The sequence below is a fragment of the Mobula birostris genome, chromosome 22, assembly GCF_030028105.1.
Source record: "Mobula birostris isolate sMobBir1 chromosome 22, sMobBir1.hap1, whole genome shotgun sequence".
Classification (NCBI taxonomy): domain Eukaryota; kingdom Metazoa; phylum Chordata; class Chondrichthyes; order Myliobatiformes; family Myliobatidae; genus Mobula; species Mobula birostris.
In genome coordinates this window covers 14,885,453-14,904,969 of record NC_092391.1, presented here as the reverse complement: position 1 = coordinate 14,904,969, position 19,517 = coordinate 14,885,453, and the positions used below count along the sequence as shown (strand labels likewise).

Below are 19,517 nucleotides of genomic sequence, written 5' to 3'. Positions count from 1 at the left end.
AGGCCATAAGACTACCGAACTCACTGCCATCACTCAAGTCTCATAGTCATAGTCATAGTCATACTTTATTGTTCCCGGGGGAAATTGGTTTTTGTTACAGTTGCACCATAAATAATAAATAGTAATAGAACCATAAATAGTTAAATAGTAATATGTAAAGTATGCCAGTAAATTATGAAATAAGTCCAGGACCAGCCTATTGGCTCAGGGTGTCTGACCCTCCAAGGGAGGAGTTGTAAAGTTTGATGGCCACAGGCAGGAATGACTTCCTATGATGCTCTGTGCTGCATCTCGGTGGAATGAGTCTCTGGCTGAATGTACTCTTGTGCCCAACCAGTACATTATGTAGTGGATGGGAGACATTGACCAAGATGGCATGCAACTTAGACAGCATCCTCTTTTCAGACACCACCGTGAGAGAGTCCAGTTCCATCCCCACAACATCACTGTCCTTACAAATGAGTTTGTTGATCCTGTTGGTGTCTGCTACCCTCAGCCTGCTGCCCCAGCACACAACAGCAAACATGATAGCACTGGCCACCACAGACTCGTAGAACATCCTCAGCATCGTCCGGCAGATGTTAAAGGACCTCAGTCTCCTCAGGAAATAGAGACGGCTCTGACCCTTCTTGTAGACAGCCTCAGTGTTCTTTGACCAGTCCAGTTTATTGTCAGTTCGTATCCCCAGGTATTCGTAATCCTCCACCATGTCCACACTGACCCCCTGGATGGAAACAGGGGTCACTGGTACCTTAGCTCTCCTCAGGTCTACCACCAGCTCCTTAGTCTTTTTCACATTAAGCTGCAGATAATTCTGCTCACACCATGTGACAAAGTTTCCTACCGTAGCCCTGTACTCAGCCTCATCTCCCTTGCTGATGCATCCAACTATGGCAGAGTCATCCTTCATCATGCATGAAGCGCCAGTAGTGTTATACTGTTTACTTTTTAACTTGTGTCACAAATGCACCTTATTACTTGTTAATTTACTAGCAGTAATATTATTTTATATGTTATGTGTGTGAGTTACAGTATACGTAGTTGTTTCATTTGGTGGTATACATGTGTACAGATGAACGACAGTAAACTTGACCTGTCAAAACAGGCACGATGGTCTGAAGAGCCTGTCTCTATGCGGTACAACTCTCTGATTCAAAAAGAAATGAATAGGCAAAATAATCATGAAAAGATCATGGATGTTAGACTTTATCTCAGAGTATTGGGAGACAAGGTGATGGAAGCTATATTATAATTATATGAAACTCTGATTATCCCCCGTTGAACATTGCACTTATTTTTGGACAGGACACATAATGAAAAGCTCGATGACCTTCGAGAGTATGGAGTAACAATTTATCAAATTGACACTGGAGATTAAATGTTACACACAATTTGCAAACTCGTCTGAAAATCTGTTGAAACTATTACATTGAGGATGTAATGTAGTTTCAGTGTTTCAGAAAATGAGTGAATTGGTGGTTTGATGAATTCTCCCTGGAGGACTCAGATAAAGGGGTATAAATATTTTTCATATCATAATATTATGGGATATGGGCATCACTAGAAAGTTGCCAGCCTCTAATTCCCTTTGGGAAGATCGTTGTAACTGCCTTCTTGAATCACTGTACTCGTTGTGCTATTGGATGGAGTCTTCCTTGATTAAGACCCAACCTCATTGAAAGAACAGCAAAATGAGGAAGTCCCAATTTAAATCAAAGGTAAAAGGAGCGAGGGAAATAAATATAAAGCTAGAAGCAGTGTGACTCGGAAACAGCTGGAAATAAACCAGGATCTGTGTGTCCTCAGGGATATTTTCGGTCCAACTTCTAGGCTCTAATAATGAATACAAAGTTCCCAGTTTCCAAACAAATCACTGAAGTTTTTCTATTTCCATATAGTCATTCATGACCCTTTTGATTGAGACCTTTGAGCTTTATAGCACATTTAACACCATTGGATCTATAGAAGAATCACTTGACTCATGTATTTCTATTAGAATTAAACTGAGGTTCTGTCTGGTATTGGGGGGAGCCACTGCACAGGACTGAAAGAAGCTGCAGAGGGTTGTAAATTTAGTCAGCTCCATCTTGGGTACTAGCCTACAAAGTACCCAGGACATCTTCAAGGAGCGGTGTCTCAGAGAAGCAGCGTCCATTATTAAGGACCTCCAGCACCCAGGGCATGCCATTTTCTCACTGTTAGCATCAGGTAGGAGGTACAGAAGCCTGAAGGCACACACTCAGCGATTCAGGAACAGCTTCTTCCCCTCTGCCATCCGATTCCTAAATGGACATTGAACCCTTGGACACTACCTCAGATTTTTTTAATAGTGTATTTCTGTTTTTTGCACAATTTTTAATCTATTCAATATATGTATACTGCATAAAGTATACTGAATAAGATTTATTTATTATTATTATTATTGTTTTCTTCTATATTATGTATTGCATTGAATTGCTGCTGCTAAGTTAACGAATTTCAGGTCACATGCCGGTGATAATAAACCTGATTCTGAGATCTTTTATCTATCTGTTAAAAAGGAATGAATGAGCTGAAGGTTACCCTAAGAGATCTGGATCACCGATACTCGCTCTTCAAGCAGCAACAATTCACCTTTGTTACGGCTTTGGATCACACACGGGAGAGTGCACACGACAAGACTCAACCCGTGTCCACTCTTTCTCAGGTAATGATAGCTGATTAAATCATAGATACACTGATGTGAATTTTGTTTTAATCAAAACTGTATTAATGGGACAATTCCGCTGAAACACAATTTTAAAAATTCTAGATGCATGTCCGAGCACATTTAAAGATTAATTAACTGCCATGTGTTTAGACTGGAGAAATGCACAAAAGTTGCTGGAAGAACTCAGCAGGACAGGCAGCATCTATGGAGTTCAAAGCTCAAAATAAATTTATTATCAAAGTACACATATCACCATATACAGCTCTGAGATTCGTTTCCTTGAGAGCAGAAGCCAGGATAAACTCTGAAAACGATGGAATCTGAAAGGAGAGGACAGAGGCCATTGGAATAAAGAAGGATGGGAACCAGAGGGGAGGAAATTGTGGGTGATGAGCAGTTATTTAACTCATCATTTAAGCCATTAGCGCATCTTCAGGACATAGGAGGAAGCCTGAACACCTAGGAGAAGGCACAAACTCCACACAAATAGCACTGGTGGTCAGGGTGCACTGGAGTACGAGACAGTAGTCCACAAAACGTGCCACTGTGCAAAGTGAATACGGTTACCAACTTAGTGTATTTGCAGACTGTCTTAAAGATTTGGTTTGGTTTTGAGCTTGAGATATTTTGCTTTAGAGTTAATTTTGTTAGAAATTGATTTTGTGCTGTTAAAGTTTTGTGTTCTATCAGTGTTAGTCTTTGGTTTGTCCTGTTTTCTGTGATATCACTCTGGAGGAACATTGTATCATTTCTTAATGCATGTATGCATTTCTAAATGACAATAGAAGAGGACTGAGTGTTCTCATAATCTAATTCTAAAGCTTCACAAGCAGCACAGTCTTGGACATGGAAAATAATCACAAACTTCATTGGTCTATTCCCGTACTATATTTATTTATTTTGCCAATTGTTGAAAGGTGGCCTGAGAGGTAATAATACTAGAGAGCATTCAATTTCTAATTTAAAATTAATGACTGTGAAGTGCAATTCTACAACTTTTTGTTAATTACTACATAGTGTAGCAAAGAAAATCTTTAGACCATTTAACTTCATAATTAATTATTGTGATAGAATATCTGTGCCTAAATAATTAACATTTTCACATCATCTATAATGATTAAGTAAGATCGCCTTCTCTCTGCGAGTATTAAAGGCTGTTTGTTCTGTGGCCAATGGAATAAAACCATGCCTCTAATCCTGCACAATCCTGAAGGTTTACCTTTTGAGCGCCAAAGAATTCAGACATGGGAAATGGAGCAGATAGGTTATTGCAGTAGAAGTGTATTCTCTGAAGAATAAAAGTGCATTAAACTTCTGCAAAGAAGCAAGACCACAGTGAGAAGATTTGTTTTCATTAAATCCTAGCAAAACAGCAAGTGTGTTATTTGTACACAACTATCAAGACTTTGCTGGAAGTAGTGCACATAGTGTTATGATATCACAAGCACAAGATGATCCTCTTTAATTGTTGGAAGAGAGTTAAAGGAAATTAACTATGTGCCTGGCTTGTACTATGGTTTGGAATGTTTCACTTCTTAGTTGATGCCTGACACTTTGGCTAAGCACCAAGTAAATCAACTATGCGTATAATTTTATATTAGATTGGAAAGTGTAACAAAATTAATAGTAACACACATCAAAGTTGCTGGTGAATGCAGCAGGCCAGGCAGCATCTCTAGGAAGAGGTACAGTCGACGTTTCAGGCCGAGACCCTTCGTCAAGACTAACTGAAGGAAAAGTTAGTAAGAGATTTGAAAGTGGGAGGGGGAGGGGGAGAACCAAAATGATAGGAGAAGACAGGAGGGGGAGGGATGGAGCCAAGAGCTGGACAGGTGATTGGCAAAAGGGATATGAGAGGATCGTGGGACAGGAGGTCCGGGGAGAAAGACAAGGGCAGGGGGGGGGAATCCAGAGGATGGGCAAGGGGTATAGTGAGAGCGACAGAGGGAGAAAAAGGAGAGAGAGAAAAAGAATGTGCGTAGTAACTGTTTTTCTGGAAGTGTGCAGTTTTTCCAAGATAAATACTTATTAAATGGCTAATAACTTTTGTTATTTAAAATTTCAAAGTAAATTTATTATCAAAGTTCATATACTGTATTTCACACATGGCAATGAAAACATGTAATAAACAGTCCAGCAAACATGGTTTACACTTGCAAGCCCCTCAGTCACAGGAAATTTCAATGTCTTTGGTGATACTTACCTTGATAAAGGAACTACAGAATGGCCTATTCTCATATACTTCCAGCCAACCTTTCTCATAATATCAATGGAGTTTTGGACCTAGTTGCTTGCACAGATTAAAGCTTTTACTGAATAAGCCTGAGAGAAAGCTGATAACGTATGAACACTGAGGAAGACGAGGAATATGACAAGGAATTTCATGTTTAAGGACGTTTACACAGCACAGGAACAAGCCATTCAACTTGCCCTTGCTGACCAAGATGCCCTTCTACGCTAACTCCATTTGCCTGCATTCAGCCCATATCAGTTATGTAACTGACCAACTGTGTTTTAAACATTTTAGACCATAAGATATAGGAGCAGAAGTAGGCCATTCGCCCCGTCGAGTCTGCTCTGCCACTCAATCATGGGTTGATCCAATTCTTCCAGTCATCCCCACTCCCCTGCCTTCTCCCCGTACCCTTTGACGCCCTGGCTAATCAAGAACCTATCTATCTCTGCCTTAAATGCACCCAATGACTTGGCCTCCACAGCCGCTCGTGGCAACAAATTCCATTTTAATTGAACCTGCTTCTGTTACCACTTCTTAGTTATTGAGTTATTGCTATCCTGTATGAATAACGATGTGAAGATGGGTAATGAATAATTTATCTTTCTTTTGTCATCTTTAACAGGTGCTATTAGATTAATTTAGACTTTTACTTTACATCTTTTCTGTGTAGGTTCAGAATTACCTGGACCACCACTGTACCAATACAACCGACAGGCGAATCATGATCATGTTTCTGGACCTTTGCAAAGATCTCAGTGAGTTCTGTAGTAGACTCCAGGATATAAATCCCAAATCCTGCTCACCCGATGATGTACTGGAGAAGTGTAAAGTCCTTCTCAGCTGCAACCACGACATAAGAAACCTTAGAGCCAAGTAAGCGGTAATGATATTGTGAAAGACTGTGCATCAATATAGTCAACCGAAGCACAACAGAACACAATTTTTTAAAATAAAGGTTTGGCTCAGTGTGATCCACTAGTTCAAACAGTTAAATGTTTAACTTGAAGGTGAAAGATCAGAATTTGTATCCCAAAGCCTTTTTATTGAAATTGCACTTTCATTGATAGAAAAGGAATATACATTTATTGATTCTTTTTCACTAACTGAAAACATTCCAAAGTACATCACAGTCAATGAAGTATCTTTCAAGTTCCAGTTGGATGAGCAGACTATTTTCAAATTTCTGCATAATGTTGCGATGCATGGTAATCTGTTTTGATTATGTTGATTGAACATGAATATGGTGAGAAGAACCACCCTCATTTTCTTTGAAATAGTGCCTTAGGACACAAGAGATTCTACAGATGCCAGAGCAACATAGACAAAATGCTGGAGGAACTCAGCAGATCAGGCAGCATCCATGGATGTTTTAGGCCAAACCCCTTCATCAGGATTGTGGGCACGTGGCCAAGTGGTTAAAGCGTTGGACTAGCAATCTGAAGGTCGTGAGTTCGAGCCCCAGCCGAGGCAACGTGTTGTGTCCTTGAGCAAGGCACTTAATCACACATTGCTCTGCGACAACACTGGTGCCAAGCCGTATGGGTCCTAATGCCCTTCCCTTGGACAACATCAGTGTCGTGGAGAGGGGAGACTTGCAGTATGGGCAACTGCCGGTCTTCCATACAGATTTGCCCAGGCCTGCGCCCTGGAGAGTGAAGGCTTTCCAGGTGCAGATCCATGGTCTACCAAGACTAACGGATGCCTTTACTTCATTAGGATTGGAAAGAAAGGGGGAAAGAAGCCAGAATAAGAGGTGAAGGAGGTATAAACTGGCCGATGATCGATAAAACCAGGTGGAGGGGAGGGTGGGTGAGTTGGCGGGGGGGAGAGGAATGAAGTATGTAGCTGGGATGTGATAGGTGTAAAACATAAAGGGCTGAAGAAGAAGTAATTCTGTAGGAGAGGAAAATGGACCATGGGAGAAAGGGAAGGAGGAGGAGCACCAGACGGAGGTAATGGGGAAGTGAGGAGAAGAGATGAGAGGGGAGCCAGATTGGGGAATGGTAAAAGAGAGAAGGGCGAGGGGGGCAGAAATTACCAGAAGGTGGAGAAATGGATGCTCATGCGGTCAGGTTGGAGGCTACCCAGATGGAACATCAGGTGTTGCTCCTCCATCCTGAGAGTAGTCTCATCAGGGCAGTAGAGAACTGTTTATTCCCTTCCATAGATGCTGCTTGACATGCTGAGTTCCTCCGGCATTTTGAGCGTGTTGCCTTGGGATCTTGTCATCCAGCCAGGCAGTTGGATAGGGTTAGTGCCTCATTTGAAAGGCGGGACCTCCAGTGGTGTAGCACTCCCTTTGTACAGGCTTGCCCAGTGGATCATGTCCATTGATTCAGCGGTAAGTGTGCTTGCTACCACTGAGCCACTGCTTGTGTTCGTGATTCTCCACAGCTAGCAGGCTTCATTAAAGAACTTTGTTATTGGTCACAATATCTAGAGTAGTTTAAACTTCAGAAATTAAAACTGTTGGACCTTGGTAACTCTTTGGAAGCTTTTGTCCAACAAAAAAACGCTTTTTGTGATGCTCAGAATCCAGGCTTAATATTTCCATCTCATATTTTCCCACTTGGCCTTTCCCATGACCTTTTCCCCTGCCTTCTCCCTTTCCCAGGACCGTCTCCCTTGCCTCCTCCCTTTTCCAGGACCTTCTGCCCTGCCTCCTCCCTTTCAAAGGACTTTGAATTGTCTAGCTGCTGTGGAGATGCATGTACACATTCTTAATATGATGGGGCATATGTGTATATATGGATTATCGGAGAACCCACTGAACTGCATCCTAGCCCACCCCTCCCTCATCCACATCTCCTATCCTTCCCTTCCTTTTAATCATATTAGTGATCTGGTTGACTGAACTGATGTCTTTGTGGCCAATTGTGCAGATGATACAAAGATAAATGGAGGGACAGGTGGTGTTGAGGAAGCAGGGAATCATAAATTCTATTGTATTTCTTTATTTCCTGTAAATGATGCAAGAAATGAATCTCATGGTAGTATATACATACTTCGATAATGAATTTACTCTGAACTTTGATACATGATTCTCCCAGCCTGCATTGTTAGCTTGTGGGTCTTAATAAATTTCTTAATTTTCCATCAGGAAGTACATGTTGTTTCCTCCTTCCCATTTTGCTCAGAATTTTTTTATGTCCACCATCTCTCAAATGTTTTCCTCAATTTTCTCCCCCAAAATATTCTTCTGGCTTCCTCCCTCTGCCACTGCAAAGAAGAAGCCCTCGCCCTTGGCATAAACAACCTTCAGCACAGTCTTTTCCATTTTAATTCACTGTCTTGCTATCTGCCTACCCTTGCCTTCATAACAATCCCTGTCGCTAGTTCCCCCTGGCTTGGACCATTTCAATGTTCCAGCTCAGTTTAACAATACTTGATGAATTCAAAGTTCAAATTTTATTATCAAAGTACACACAGTATATGTCACCACATACAACCCTGAGATTCATTTTCCTGTGGGCATGCTGAGCAAATCTATAGAATAGTAACTATAACAGGATCATTGAAAGATCATTCAGAGTGCAGAAGACAACAAACTGTGCAAACACAAATATAAATAAATAGCAATAAATAACAACATGAGATAATGAGATAGAGTCCTTAAAGTGAGATCATTGGTTGTGGAACATCTCAATGGATGGGCAAGTGAATATAGTTATCCCCTTTTGTTCAAGAGCCTGATGGTTGAGGGGTGGTAACTGCTCTTGAACCTGGTGGTGAGAGTGTTAAGGCTCCTGTACCTTCTACCTGAGGGCGGCAGTGAGAAAAGAGCATAGCCTGGGTGGTGGGGATCTCTGATGATGGATGCTGCTTTCCCACAGCAACCTTTCATATAGATATGCTCAGTGGTTAGGAGGGCCCAATCCACTACCTTTTGCAGCATTTTCCATTCAAGGGCATTGGTGTTTCTATACCAGGCTGTAATGCAGCCAGTCAATACCCTCCCCACTAAACAACTGTAGACGTTTGTTAAAGTTTTAGATGTCATACTGAATCTCTGCAGACTCCTAAGGACGTAGAAGTGCTGCTATGCTTTCTTTACAATTGCATTTATGTGCTGGGTCCAGGAGCAGTGAAGTAGTAACACCCAGGAATTTAAAGTTGCTGACCCTCCCCACCTCTGGTCCTCTGATGAGGACTGGCTTGTGGGCCTCTGGTTTCCCCTTCTGAAGTCTACAATCAGTTCCTTGGTCTTGCTGACATTGAGCGAGAGGTTGTTGTTATGACACCACTCAGCCAAATTTTCAATATCCCTCCTGGAGGCTGATTCATCACCACCTATGATTTGGCCTACAACAGTGGTGTCATTAGCAAACTTGAAATAGGCACTGGAGCCGCACTTAGCCACACAGTCGTAAGTGCAGAACAGCTTGCTCTCCATATCACACTGCCCAGGCTTGTGTATCTAGACAGCCAGGATGCAACATCTATGGTCGACCCCGACTAATGGAGGCCTCACATAGGTGTAAAGTGAGTAGAGCAGGGGCTAAGCACACAGCCCTGTGGTGCACCTACGTTGATGGAGGTTGTGGAGGAGATGTTGTTGCCAGTTTGAACTGACCGGGGTCTACCAGTGAGGAAATCCAGGATCCAATTGCACAAGGAGGTACTGAGGCTACCGTCTTGTAGCTATTTGATTAACTTTGAGGAGGATGATGGTATTGAATACCGAGTGTAGTCAATAAGGAGCTTCCTGAGGTGTGCATCTTTGCTGTCCAGATGTTCCAGAATTGAGTGAAGAGCCAGTGAGATGGCATCCGCTGTGGACCTGTTGCTCCAGCAGGCAAACTGGAGTGGATCCAGGTCACCGCTCAGGCAGGGGCTGATATGTTTCATCACCAGCCTCTCAGAAACTTCGTCACTGTGGATGTCAGTGCAACTGGGCGAGAGTCATTGAGGCAGGTCACCACGCTCTTCTTGAACACTGGTGTAATTGAAGCCCGCCTGAAGCAAGTGGTTACCACACACTGCCAAAGTGAGAGGTTAAAGGTCTCAGCAAGCACACCAGCCACTTGGTCAGAACAGGTCTTCAGTACATGGCCAGGTACCCCATCCAGTCCGGATGCTTTCAATGGATTCACCCTCCTAAAGGCAGCCCCCGCATCAGCTTCAGATACTGAGATCAAAGGATCATCAGGAGATTGGGGGTTCACAACGGTTCCTCCATGTTCTGACCGTCAAAGCGAGCGTTGGAAGCATTGAGTTCTGGAGTTAGACATATTCCTAGTTATCCTATAGGGCAGGGAACCAATTTATTCTGCAAACGTTCATGCCCGGAACAAAACCCAAGTGCAGCATCTTTTCAAACTTTAAATTAATGAAGTGATAGCTCTGGAAGGAAGATGAAATCAAAGCCAAAGCGTTAGAGAAAAGTTAGGTCTTGCAGGAAAACAATGTTAAACAAGATAGCTGAGAACAGAACAAATAGTTTTACGGCTGTGTAAACCACAGTTTATGAATTAAAGTCAAAGTCAAAATCAAAGTAAATTTATTATCAAATCATGTATACTATATGTCACCATGTAGTACCTTGTTTCATTTCCTAACAGGCATTTACAGAAGTTAAGAAGTACAATAAGATTTATGAAAAACTATACATAAATAAAGACTGACAAACAAACAATATGCAAAAGAAGACAAATTATGCAATTAAAATAAATGACTAAATAAATAATACTGAGTACATGAGGAGTTGAGTCCTCAAAAGTGAGTCTATAGATTGTGCAAACAAGAGAAAATCTGCAGGTGCTGGAAATCTGAGCAACACACACAAAATGCTGGAAGAACTCAGCAGCTCAGGCAGTATCTATGGAAATGTTGACTGTATTCTTTTCCATAGATGCTGTCTGGCCAACCGAGTTCCTCCAGCCTTTTGTGTGTGTTGCTCTATAGATTGTGTAATCAGTTCAGAGTCAAGGTGAGTGAAGTTATCACACTGGTTCCAGAACCTGATGGTTGTAGGGTAATAACTGTTCCTGAACCTGGCGGTGTGGGACCTGTGGTTCCTGTTTCTCCTGCCTGATGGCAGCAGTGAGAGGAGAGCATGATGAGATGGTGGGTGATCTTGATGGTGGATGCAGAGCTCCTTATAGATGTGCTCAATAATGGGGAAGGACTTTGCCTAGAATGGACCGGGCTGTTTCATCACTTTCTGTAGACTTTAGTAGTTTGGTTTGAATGACTTTATTGTAAATTGGATTACCATTGCTGACCACCCAGCTGTGAGAAAAAAAATTGAGCAAGTATTTGTTGAATTGGGATTTTGTTCAGCCAAAAGGATTTGGGGGAAATAACAAGCAACTTCATTAGTTTGTGTTCTGCCTTTAGCACCACCTTTTCCTCTCAGGCCATTGTTATTTTTTTTAACACATGGAGCATTTGAAACATTCAGATGAAGGAGCAGCACAGGAGTTTGTATATAGAATATGTGACACCGGAAATGTGACAGAGACAGCAGCGTGATGAATTATTATACAATAGATCATAGGATGTGTGGATGACACCCTGCTTCCACAGCTCATATGTGTGATGTTACCACTCACATGAGCACATCATTTAAAAATGATGAGGCCCAGCAATGGAATGAGTCAGAGCCTACAGTTCTACTGAAGTGAATAATGGATGAATATGTTAAGCATACTGGCAGCTGCATGCATTTAATGTTCACTTCGCAGATTTGCCAGAATTTGTGGGGCAATTTTTATTTTCTGCAATTAACTCGTTGCTTCTCCCAGCAGTCTTCTGCTTCACAATAACCTTCCAACTGAAATATTCAGCTAAGTTCGCCAGTATTTTGGGATGTGCACCGAGTGCTTCAGGTTAGCTTTAAGAAGTTTTAGTTACCTCTTCAGTCCTGCCATCATATTTTGTAAAATGGGACTTTGAGGCGCCACTCATTGTACATAAATTCCTCAAAGTTCAAAGTAAATATATTATCAAAGTACATATATGTCATCATCAACTACCCTGAGATTCATTTTCTTGTGGGAATTCACAGTAGAACAAAATATATTTGAATCATTGAAAAACTGCACACAAAGACAGACAACTAATGTGCAAAAAAATGACAAACTGTGCAAATACAAAAAGAAACAATAAATAGATAGATAGATAGATGACTAGTATTGAAAACTTGAGTCGTAGACTTCTTGAAGGCGAGTCCATAGGTTGTAGAATCAGTTCACCGTTGAGGCGAGTGAAATTATCAGTGCTGGGTCAGGAGTCTGATGTCTCAAGGGTAGTAACTGTTCCTGTACCTGGTGGCATGGGACTTAAGGCCCCTGTTCAGCCTTTGTTTATGTAAAATGAATGTTACATTGCCAGGGCTTTGCAGCAAGTCAGGGTACAGGCTAAAGTTTAAATTGGATTACATTTAGAGATGCCCTGTAAGCGCAAATGGTCATGCACATAATGTGCTTAATGATTAATGGGATGGGAGGGGGGAAGATTGTCTAAGTCCCTGTTAATGCCCTCCTCTGCATACCCATGCTTGTCACACTAATCAACGGTGTTTACCAAGCTCTTCTCATGCCACTTATTTCTCATTGATCCTCTGGTTCCTCCATGTGATTCTGGGAGAAGGTTTTGTGAAACTTTTATCTTTCTCCTTGGTTTCAGGCCTCATTTATTCTAAACACACCTTGCTGCCCTTAACCTTTGGAATGTGCTTGATGGGATCCTGCTTGATCCAGATGTCCATCAATAGTATTCACTTGCTGCCCTGTTACAGTCTTTTGGGTGGTGGGGTGGAGTTACGTCTCTACGGAAGGGGGTGCAAAATGCTCCTTAACCTCCACTAGCCTGCAGGTCACCCTTGGGCAAGGTGTGGTGCCTGCTTAGCCTACCCCCCACCCCTCCCCCCACCAATCAGGGTCATGGATCATCTGAAGCCATGGGAGCAGGCGGTGGATGGTTGTAGAGTAGCTGATACATATCACAAATGCTGGTTATGTGACCACTGATGTCAGGCAGACAATCTCCGAAGAGTACTGTATTGATAATGGCTGGGGTCACCTGTTTTGTAAAGACACTGCCCAGAAGGAAGCAATGGCAAACCAGCTCTGTAGAAAAATTTGCCAAGAACAATAATGGTCGTGGAAAGACCATGATTGCACATGTCATGCCACATGGCACATAATGAACGAACGATTGCAGTCTTAGAAGAGGCACATGATGTACTTTAAGGAGATTTTTAACCCCAAAATGAAAGAATAACTGGAAAAAGCAATTGAAACTATGTTGTAGATCAATTTCATATTGCTTAAATGTAATGCAGTCTTCAGCAAATAAGGTTTTAGTTGATCTTTCATTTTAGTTCAACTAGAACTGAATATGTATGTAAATGCCCTGATTCAAAACTCTCACGATCATCCAGCATAGCTATGAAAAAGCTGAAAGGAAGTGTGAAAGATTTGCATTTATATTGGTACCTTATTATGCCTTTACAAATATTTCACATTTGAAAAGCAAGGATGTCATGCTGAGGCTTTGTAAGACACCGAGGAGTGTTGTGAGCAGTTCTGGGCCCCTTAAAGGATGCACTGATATTGAAGAGGGTTCAGAGGATGTGCACAAAAATGATTGGATTATTGTATGAGGAGCGTTTGAGGCTCTGGGCCTGTACTCGCTGGAAATGAGAAGAGTGAGGGGAGATGTCATTGAAACCTTTTAAATGATGGAAGGCCTAGATAGAGTGGATGCGGAGAGGATGTTTCCTAAAGTGGGAGAGTCTAGGACCAGAGGGCACAGCCTCTGTATTTAGAACAGAGATGAAGAGAAACTTCTTTAGCCAGAGGGTGGTGAATCTGTGGAATTCATTTCTACAGGTGGCTGTGGTCAGGCCATTGGGTATACTTAAGGCAGAGATTGATAGGTTCTTCATTACTCAGGGCATGAAAGGCTACAGGGAGAAGGCAGGAGAAAGGCCATGATGAAATGGCAGAGCAGACTCGAAGGGCTGAATGGCCTAATTCCACTCCTATCTCTTAAGGGTGGTGGTAGGGAGTCAAAGTAGTCTTACAGCCTGGGGGAAGAAGATGTTTCCCATCCTAACAGTTCTTGTCCTGATGCCATGGTATCTCCTGCCTGATGGTAGGGGTTTAAAGAGATTGTTGGATGGATGGGAGGGATCATTGATAATGCTAAGGGCCCTGCGTATGCAACGCTCCTGATAAATATCTCACGTGGGTGGGAGAGAGACTCCAATGCTCCTTTCAGAAGCCCTCGCGATCCTTTGTAGGGACTTGCCTTGCAATTCCCGCACCAGATGATAATGCAGCTGGTCAGAACACTCTCGATGGCGCTCCTGTAAAAATTGTTTAGAATGGGGGTGCAGGGGAGTCTCACTTGCTTCAATGTCCCCAGGAAGTGGATTTGCTGTTGTGTTTTCTTGACCGAAGTGTGGCGTTAAAGGACCAGGTGAGATTGTCTGTTATGCGCACTCCAAGAAACTTGGCGCTCCTAACTCTCCACAGAAGAGCCGTGTACATGCAGTGAGGAGCTGGCAGCCTGCACCTTCCTAAAGTCTCGTTGGTCTTGTCCACGTTGAAAGTGACGTTGCTGTGGTCGCACTTTTCTTCCAGCTACTCTGCCCTCTCTCTGTTGTTGATGAGGCTAACCACTGTTGTGTCATCAGTGAGCTTGATGATTCGGGTTGAACTGGACCTAGCAGTTCCATCACGCATCAGCAGCACGAAAAGCTGCAGGTGGAGCTTGCAGACCTGGGGACCAGCTCGATGGAGCTAGAGGTGTGTATGCCAACACAGACTGACTGTCACCTTCCTGTCAAAAAGTCTAGGATCCAGTTACAGAGGGAGGTGTTGAGACCCAACGAGGAGTGTTTAGCCACCAGCTTCTGAGGGATGATCGTATTAAACGCCGAGCTGAAGTCGATAAACAGCATCCTGGCGTATGAGGCACCATTTTTCAGGTGGGACAGGACGGAGTGGAGTGCAGCGGTTACGGCATCATCAGTGGACTGATTTGAACAAAAAAAGCGAACTAGAGAGGGTCCAATGTAGCAGGAAGATGGGATTTAAGGTGATCCATAACCAGCTGCTAAAGCACTTCACTTTTGTTAAGATCAGTGTCACTCGACGGTAATCATTGAGGCATGTTACTGTCACCCTCTTGGGCACTGGGATGATGGTGGCTGGCTTGAAGCTGAGGGGACAGTGAACTGTTCCAGAGAGACGTTGAAGATATCTGTTGGAACCTCTGTTAACTGAACTGTGCAGTCTCTCAGCATCCAACGAGGTACATTATCAGGCCCCACAGTTCAGCATGGGTCGATCCTGGTTAGAGTCTCCCTTACACCAGGGGCCTTCCTCGCCGGCACATCGTCTAATACATCAAATCGAGCCTAAGAGGCATTCAGCCTATCAGGAAAGGAAGTATCACTTTCGTTGACATGCTAGGTGGACTTGTAGTCCATTGTAGTATGAATGTGCTGCCACATGCACCTCGTGTCTCTGGTATCACAGAAATGAGTGTATATTCTCTGCGAATAGTCCCGTTTTGCCTTCCTGATGGCACAGGAAAGCGCAGCTCTTGCTGAATGCTGTCGATTTGAAGGCAGTATCCCAATCTCACAGCCTTGCCCAGATATCTGCTGTGAGCCGTGGCTTCTGACTTGCCCTCACATGGATGTGTTTAATAATGGTGATGTTCTCGATATAAGAGAAAGTCTGCAGATGCCGGAAATCCAAAGCAACACACACAAAATGCTGGAAGAGCTCAGCAGGTTGGGCAGCATCCGTGGAAAAAAGTAAATAGTGGATGTTTCGGGCCGAGACTCGTTCACAATACACTTCTCTATGTAGCCAGTCACAGATCTCGCATACTCCTCGGTGTTATTGTGATGGCCGTAGGTAGACACCTTCTTGGACATGTTCCAGTCCATGTCTTCAAAAAGGTCTCTCAATGCTGAGGTTGCCCCTTCTGGACAGATCTTTATCTCCCTTCGAGCTGGTTCAACTCCTTTAATCAGTGATCAGTATGCAGGAATTAGCATAACAGATAAATGGTCAGAGAATCCGAGGTCAGCAAGAGACTTTGTATGTACCAGGGATGTTAGTATAAACCAGGTCTAATGTGTTCTCACCTATGATAGCAAAGCCAACATGCCTCTAGAATTTAGGCAGGACTGTTTTCAAATTAGCATGCTTGAGGTAGCCAGCAACAATAATGAAACCATTGGGTGTGTGGTTTGCAATTCACTGATGGGGCTGTAGAGTTCACACAGCGCTTCCCCAGGAGATGTATATAGCCACAATGGTAATAACAGTGAACTCCCTCAGTAAATAGCATATACAGCGCATAAAATAATATTAACAGATAAAAATATTCTGCAGATTTGGAAGTTGACATAAATTCAATATATGATGTGTTGTTAAATATACAACAGGAAACTGCTACTGGCACTATCATTAATAATGTGTATAAGTTACAATAAGAAATATAAAAAATAAATAAGTAGTGCGAAAACTGAGGTGGTGTTTATTGATTCATGGTTAGTTCAGAATCTGATGAGGGAGGAGAAGTGTTTGTTAAAACTTTGTGTGTTTCTTCAAGTTCCTGTACCTACTCACTGGTGGTGGTTATGAGAAGAGGGCAGGTCCTGGATGGTGAGGGTCCTTAATGATTGATGCTGACTTCCTGTGGCATTGTCTTTTGAAGATGTCCTCGATAGTTGGGAGGCTAATGCCCATTTTGGAGATGTCTGAGTTCGCAGCCCTCTGCAGCTTTTTCTGAATTCCTGCACCTCAGCTGGTGATGACTTCAAGGAAGCACACAAATTTATACACCACCTTAATCACACCAAGTGTATTTAATTACTGTAAAGTTTGGACCTGGCTAACCAGTTTGTGCCCATCAAAAACTCAAAAAAACAGCAATTATAGAAGCAACACACATCAAAGTTGCTGGTGAACGCAGCATCTGTAGGAAGAGGTGCAGTCGACGTTTCAGGCCGAGACCCTTCATCAGGACTAACTGAAGGAAGAGTGAGTAAGGGATTTGAAAGTTGGAGGGGGAGGGGGAGATCCAAAATGATAGGAGAAGACAGGAGGGGGAGGGATAGAGCCAAGAGCTGGACAGGTGATTGGCAAAAGGGGATACGAGAGGATCATGGGACAGGAGGTCCAGGAAGAAAGACGTGGGGGGGGAGACCCAGAGGATGGGCAAGAGGTATATTCAGAGGGACAGAGGGAGAAAAAGAAGAGTGAGAGAAAGAATGTGTGCATAAAAATGAGTAACAGATGGGATACGAGGGGGAGGTGGGGCCTTAGCGGAAGTTAGAGAAGTCGATGTTCATGCCATCAGGTTGGAGGCTACCCAGACGGAATATAAGGTGTTGTTCCTCCAACCTGAGTGTAGCTTCATCTTTACAGTAGAGGAGGCTGTGGATGGACATGTTTTTCTCCCTCTGTCCCTCTGAATATACCTCTTGCCCATCCTCTGGGTCTCCCCCCACCCCCCGTCTTTCTTCCCGGACCTCCTGTCCCATGATCCTCTCGTATCCCCTTTTGCCTATCACCTGTCCAGCTCTTGGCTCTATCCCTCCCCCTCCTGTCTTCTCCTATCATTTTGGATCTCCCCCTCCCCCTCCAACTTTCAAATCCCTTACTCACTCTTCCTTCAGTTAGTCCTGACGAAGGGTCTTGGCCTGAAACGTCGACTACACCTCTTCCTACAGATGCTGCCTGGCCTGCTGCGTTCACCAGCAACTTTGATGTGTGTTGCTTGAATTTCCAGCATCTGCAGAATTCCTGTTGTTTGCGTTTAAATTATAGAAGCAACTAGGTAACTTTGTTATTGATGTTTCAGCTTTTAAAGCACCTCAGGGGTGTGTGCTTAGCCCGCTGCTCTACTCTCTATACACACATGACTGTATGTAGGCATAGCTCAAATACCATATATAAATTTTCTGACGATACAATCGTTGTTGGTGGTGACATGAGGGTGTACAGGAGTGAGATATGCCAACTAGTGAAGTGGTGCCACAACAACAACCTGGCACTCAACGTCAGTAAGACAAAAGAGCTGATTGTGGACTTCAGGAAGGGTAAGATGAAGGAACACATACCAATCCTCAAAGAGGGATCAGAAGTGGAGAGAGTGAGCAGTTCCAAGTTCCCGGATGTAAAGATCTCTGAGGGTCTAACTTGGTCCCAACATATCGATGTAGTTATAAAGAAGGCAAGACAGTGTCTATACTTCATTAGGAGTTTGAAGACATTTGGCATGTCAACAAATACACTCAAAAACTTCTATAGTTGTACTGTGGAGAACATTCTGACAGGCTACATCACTGTCTGGTATTGGGGAGGGGCCACTGCAGAAGACTGAAAGAAGCTGCAGAAGGTTGTAAATCTAGTCAGCTCCATCTTAGGTACTAGCCTACAAAGTATCCAGGACACCTTCAGGGAGCGGTGTCTCAGAAAGTCAGCGTCCATTATTAAGAACCTCCAGCACCCAGGGCATGCCCTTTTCTCACTGTTACCATCAGGTAGGAGGTACAGAAACCTGAAGGTACACACTCAGTGATTCAGGAACAGCTTCTTCCCCTCTGCCATCCGATTCCTAAATGGACATTGAATCTTTGGACACTACCTCAATTTTTTTTAATATACAGTTTTCTGCTTTTGCATGTTTTTTAAAATCTATTGATTTACTTGTTTATTATTATTATTATTTTATTTTTTTCTCTCTCTGTTAGATTATGTATTGCATTGAACTGCTGCTGCCATGTTAATGAATTTCATGTCACATGCCGGTGATAATAAACCTAATTCTGATTCTGATTCTGGTACCTTCCATTTTGTCCAACTCCTCTCCGACACCAATACTACTACTACTACTACTACTACTACTGCATCGACTCAGGCCTTCGGGGGCCGGCGTCGGGCACGATGACGGACTCTCCATTTCTCCCTCTCCCTCATCAGTGTGTTCAGTTCATCTACATTAGCCATGCCGCTGTCTTCTAGGAGCCTGTTGACCATAGTCTTGGGAGGCACCCAGGGTTCATCCTCCCGCGCTTGGGCTCCCATATGATGACTAGGTTGGCAGGTAGCTCGGGGTGGCATAGACAGTGCCCCGCTAGTTGCAGTCTTCTCGTCTTGATTTTAGTGGTGAGCATCGGTAGGTTGTTATAGAGCTCAACGTTTGTCATGTGCTGTTGCCAACTCACATCAAGAGCCATCCAGAGCATTCGTGTATAGCAACCATCTAGAGACTTTCGCATCGTCTTGGTGAGTGTGCACGTCTTGCATCCGTACGTGAGAATGGGCTCTATGACTGCTATGAAAATCCTCTTTTTAAGCCCTCTGGTCAGGTTGGACTTCCAGATTTCCTTCATGTCGTTCATAGCCCTCCACGCCAGCGCCTTCTGTATCTTTATGTCCTTCTCCGAACTCATCATTCTTGATCCGAGGTACTCAAAGTCAAAGACTTTCTTAATGGTATCATTCTCTACGGTCTTGAGAGTACCTTCATTGCAGTTAAACGCCAGTGGTGTCTAGCAACCTCTCTTCATTCACTTAGCTTTCATAGGAAGTGCACTGATCCTCTGGTTTTCCA

At 43.3% G+C, this 19,517-nt stretch overlaps 1 protein-coding gene across 1 annotated transcript in view; it reads left to right on the top strand.

The window, feature by feature from the left end:
• The window catches only part of spaca9 (sperm acrosome associated 9), a 47,702-nt gene that overhangs the window by 17,593 nt on the left and 10,592 nt on the right, over window positions 1–19,517 (top strand). Inside the window, 2 exon segments of the mRNA XM_072240017.1 lie at window positions 2,541–2,686; window positions 5,596–5,798. Coding sequence (XP_072096118.1) covers window positions 2,543–2,686; window positions 5,596–5,798 — 347 coding nt within the window. The 5' untranslated portion in view covers window positions 2,541–2,542.